The following is a 5302-nucleotide window of genomic DNA, read 5'->3' on the forward strand; positions in this document are numbered from 1 at the left end:
AAATGACCTAAACCAAACTAACAATTTTTATGTCATGCATAACACAATTTCAAGTCATTGATTTCAATAGCGAACATAAAATAAACAATTGCATGAACTTTTGCACTAATTTTATCTTTTTTATATCTGAAAAATTGGATTCCAAATTAGGGATTTAGCAAAACTCCATAACATCTTTTACGTCATTAAGAACACAATTTCATGTCATTTTTTCACCACAATTGTAGCTCCCGTTATAGAGGCAACGAAGTCTACAAAATCAAAATCAAAACTCAAACATGGGTTATGCTATATTCAAAAAAGACTTGTTTAATGTCATGTGTAACATATATATATGTTATTCAGATGGATTTTGCTTTAGAAAAATGAGATTTGAAATTAACAGTTTTTTATGTCATGCATAACACATTTCAAGTCATTGATCTTCAATAGCGAGCATAAAATAAACAACTACATGAACTTTTGCCCTAATTTTATCGTTTTAATGTCAGAAAAATTGGATTCCAAATTAGGAATTTAGCAAAACTCCATGTCTCAGCACAATTTATGTGAGCACAAACTAAACCATCCTAACACAAGCTCCCCAATTCAATGGCTACAACAATTTTGTCATCATGTGCCTTTTTTATTCTTTCCCGTAATCCTTTGTTAAACTTGTTCAAAACCAAAAAAACATATAATGGCCCAAAATATAGCAATTTTGTGCCACAGTGAAGAAAAACGTAAATTTCATAAGCCCCTACTTACCTTTCCCGGTCTTCCTCGCTGTTTCGGACGCCTTTGTATCTACCATCGTCGACAATTCGTTAGGCTTGAGCAAAATCCCTAATTTCTTCTAGAGAGATTTTTGAATAAATGAATGAAATTTTTCACTCTCTCACTTCATAACTGGCATGGGAAACACGAAGAGTGAGTAATCACTCCCATTAAATTCGCCCACTAATAATGGAAGCAACGGTTCCACTAATGTGGACTCCCGAAAATACCCTTCGTATGACCCAATCTGCACTTGTTATGCAAAAGAAACAATTTATAAAACAAATCGTGGCCCTTAAATAATAAATCTAATGGATGATAATAGGGTTGGATTTTGGTACTTATGGGCTTCTTTTGATGGATTAAAACCTTGTATAGGTAACATTCTAAAATCAATACTCCCCATGTAATAAATTAGCCGTTTTATACATATAGGGGTATTAAGGTATATTTAGAAAATGCAGATTAAATTATAAATCGAATATAATATAAAATTACAATTTAAATCCCATTGCCATAACGTCTCTAAATCATTTCTCATAGGTTAAGGGTAGTTAATTACACGTTTTAAAACTGCATAAGTTTAGTTAGTTATAATCAAATCAAATGGACTTAATTAACGACACGTCTCTCTGTGTCTGTGAAATCTAAACCACCTTGCTCAATCAATACATATAGACGTTTGATTTTAGAGGAGTGAATTAAATTTTTGTTTCAACTTTTGAATTGACTTAGCAATAAATAGTGCCAAACTGCTAATTACATATTTTAGCATCATTGTCGATTACGATTTTCCATTTAATCCACCTTAATGTTATTATTTTTATTTTATATATGAAGTTATATTATTATTATTTATTAATATCATTAATTTTACAAATTATAAGTTAATGCTCAATTTTCTAGTATTTTATTTAATTTGATGTTGAAGTTGGAGCAGTTGGAGTACAACTTTTAGCTATTGGAATCAAAATAAATATATACAAAGTTATGTTACACAAATTATGGTATGCTTATTTTTTTAGTTTATTTCATGTTGAATTATGCTAAAAGAGTTGTTACACAGTAGGCAGTGGGCGCGTCACAATTTTAAGACAAAAGTGAGAGATTAGAATTGGATGCCCCCAAAATTTCCCCCAAAAAAACTTCCTCTCTTACCTCAAATCTACCGAATTTCTCTCAAACTTCAATCTTCAACCTTCAACTGCCATAACTGTTTTTCCATTGGAAATCTGCTGCTAATCGGAGTTGCATGACGAGCGCTTCGGAGCTTTTCTACCAGCGGAGGTCGCGAATTGGGCGTCATTCCGATTCATTTGGCGTTGGGTCGGATTTGGGCTCTCCACCGCCGCCTCTCTGGATCAATCGCCGCCGCCGCAACAACAACCCTGCAGGAGGAAATCACAGTCGCCGAGATCGTCTCGATCCCGACGGCTGCAATCCGTTGCGCCGCTCTCTTCATCACCCGCGCCAGACCTCGTTCCATCGCTCTTCTCATCCACCTCCGGTCAGTTTTTGTTGGTCCTTTCGTTGCGATTATTGCAATTTATGTAGCAATTAGGGCTGAGTTTTTGGAGTATGTTAGCATAGAGCCCGGAGATTGAGCATTGCCATTTCTTGTTTTCACTATGTGCTTTGGATTTAGTATTCTTCTCCTTATTTAAACACACAATTGCGAATGAGTTCAGCAATTTCCGTTGCAATTCTTAATTTTACTTTGCAAGCAATAGCTCAATTTTGTCTAATGTTATGATATTAGCAGCGCCTCCGAGTGTTGGTTTTTTTACATCTACCATATGTAAATACTTCTCAAGGAGAAACCTTTCTGAACCATTGGCTGGCATATCCTTTCATTGTGAACAGGAACGTGAAACGGTTCGACCTGAAGATGGCAACCACCTGTTTTCTCCAGGCAATGTTGTCCATCCTGAACCTCAAGTTAATCCACAAGATAGGCTGTCTTTAAGTGGGAATGACAGGCTTCCTGGAGCCGTGCTGCTTGCTAGAGAAAGACTTCTGCAACGACTGAGAGGTGTTACACTCTCTGGTAGCAGGTTGGTTCAGATGTTTGAAACCCCACCCCCAGCCCTCTAAGCATAATTGTGTCAACTAGAGTAAACTGTAAAACTCATAATTGTGTCAACTAATTGTTTGCACACTAGTCATTAAACCTTACCATTGCATAATTATGTTCCCGAACTTTTTCTCTGTATTTTTTTATTCCTTCTACTCCACAGCAACTCTTATTCTGCTGAACATGTATGTTTGTAAGGACACTGGACTTTTGATTCATGATTTGATATTCTAGCCCATTTACACCTTTAAGTGTTAGCCTTCTTGAAGCCCTTTCATATCATTTAATTTAGTGACCTTACACAATTAAAGCGATTTACGTTTGTATTAGTGGCTTTCTAATTGGTTACTATGCTTCTTTGTATAGGCGGAGTAACAGGAACTCATCTAGTAGCCAACATAGTGACTATGCAATGGGGGATGACTTCAGGCTCGTGGATGCTGGGGATTGGGAAACAGAAATATCTAGGGAGTGGCTCGCAGCAGCGGCTCCCTTACCCAGTTCAGTTGTCCAGCATCTGAACAAGAGGCCTCCAGGACTTACTCAAGAGGCACTAAGCTGTTTGCCGGTCGAGGTATTCTGTGTCGCAGAGGAAAGTGACGAGCAGCACGTGTCTAGGGCATCGAGAGAGTGTAGCATATGCCTGGAGAGTTTCTTGGTGGGAGATCAGCTGATATGTCTACCGTGCGGGCACAGGTATCATTTTTGTTGCTTGGACCCGTGGGTTCGGACTTGTGCAGACTGCCCATATTGCCGTAGGAGTATTGATGTAACTTCTGGCAGAGTTAAAAAGGATCCAGAATGTTGATCTGTTAGAAGGTCTTGTCTAATGCCATACACTAGCTTTTTCATGTCTGTGTTAGTGTGTTGTGATCGTTCTTCTGTAGCGTGTATTGAGAAATCCTGTCTTGTAATTTTTTCTTTCAACTCTGACGCCTAATGTGACTCGAACACACTTGTTCCTCATGTGAAGTAACACTCTTACTGCATTATGTTATGTTGGTGACATGAATATATAACTGGACTCGCATGTAGCTGGTTTGTAATTGTCAGCCATCATCCGTTTCGTCTTACATACCATTCCCATTAGTAAATGAACGCTTAGCATCATTTAATTACCAGATGTTTGCAGGCAGCCCTAATGTTAGTACTACTACTTATACTGCTGATAAGTGATAAGCACTCTATGTTGATATTTTGTAGCAAGTAAATGCAGGTCGACGAATTGGGAAGCAGCAGGTTGTTTGGGGGATATTCAACCCGGGACAGGACCCACCTGGTGTGTCGTGTTTCATGTTTGAGCGAGGTAGATTTGGACAGGTAAGATCTGAAACTTCTAAGAATAAAGGCTTTTAAAGTAAACAGAGAGATTGGCGGTACCCCAGTTGAATGATTCAACATTCGGCTATAACTGTTTGTCCCATGAAAATGATGTGTAACAAATAATATCATGAAATTGAAAGCACCCTTAGAAAAACTTCCTTGACTACCTTGTAGTAATACTATATTAGAAGCCAGTCAACTCAATTAGTTTTTCATAGCGACTCTGTCCCACTCAGTACTCACAATCCATTTTTCTTTGCGACTCTCTGTTTCAACCTTTTACGGCTGGATTTATTGATACGAACAAGAATTCCTTGTTATAGTCTTAAATGCTTGTAATAATTTCCTTATACAAAAAAATATATGTAAAAATAACACCCAGTCACAAAAAAAAAGGAATAAAAAAAAGGGCAGCGATAATCATATACTCCCTCCATCCCGATTAAGAGTCACACTTTTCCATTTTGGTCCGTCTCCAATTAAGAGTCACACCTCATTTTTACCATAAATAGTAAGCAGGTCTCACATTCCACTAACTCAATTCACTCGCATTTTATTATAAAATCAATATAAAAAAATGAATCTCACATTCCACTAACTTTTTTAACAAACTTTTCTTTACATTTCTTAAAACTCATGTCCGGTCAAAGTGTGACTCTTAATCGGGAGCGGAGGGAGTATAATTGTATGCACATAATCGAACTTTTTTTAACATTTTACATTGAAAATCGATTTATAAACATTGATGGAATTAAAATAAATTGCATACTAATCATTTTGCAACACTTCAAAAAAAAAATTGAAATTTTGAACTTAAATATTTGTACATTTAAGAAAAAATTTATTCTTTTACTAAATATTATATAATTAATTCAAATCAAGCTCGAAATCATGTTACAATTTGACATAAAATTTCTATATCACTTCTTTCTTATTGCTACATATTATACAATAAATAACATAATTAATTTTGAATTAAATTCAATTAAAATTAAAAATTTAAGGATATTATATTTACAATTTATCTTTTTTCTAAAAAATATGTTGAGCATAACACTCGGTCACAAAAAGACAAGAACACAGGAGAATTTATTACCTGTTTGTTACTATATGCAATTAAGTATAGGTGAGGCCAAACCGGAGTTTTCA

General features: G+C 35.9%; 1 protein-coding gene across 3 annotated transcripts; it reads left to right on the top strand.

The window, feature by feature from the left end:
- The first annotated feature begins 1841 nt into the window (after window positions 1-1841).
- LOC125191974 (putative E3 ubiquitin-protein ligase RHY1A) lies at window positions 1842-4322 on the top strand. 3 transcript variants are annotated; one of them, XM_048089419.2, is made up of 4 exons: window positions 1842-2263; window positions 2620-2810; window positions 3197-3526; window positions 4047-4322. In XM_048089419.2, exons 1-4 carry the CDS (start codon window positions 2009-2011, stop codon window positions 4129-4131), a joined length of 861 nt encoding a protein of 286 aa, XP_047945376.1. In that variant the 5' UTR covers window positions 1842-2008; the 3' UTR covers window positions 4132-4322. The 3 variants fall into 3 exon arrangements, with proteins under 3 accessions (XP_047945376.1, XP_047945377.1, XP_047945374.1); XM_048089420.2 differs by having other exon boundaries at window positions 1843-2263; window positions 4034-4322; XM_048089417.2 differs by lacking the exon at window positions 4047-4322 and having other exon boundaries at window positions 1844-2263; window positions 3197-3827.
- The last annotated feature ends 980 nt before the right edge of the window (window positions 4323-5302 follow it).

Source organism: Salvia hispanica, chromosome 4 (genome assembly GCF_029641045.1).
Source record: "Salvia hispanica isolate PSC_SH4W2 chromosome 4, Shi_PSC_v1, whole genome shotgun sequence".
Lineage (NCBI taxonomy): Eukaryota > Viridiplantae > Streptophyta > Magnoliopsida > Lamiales > Lamiaceae > Salvia > Salvia hispanica.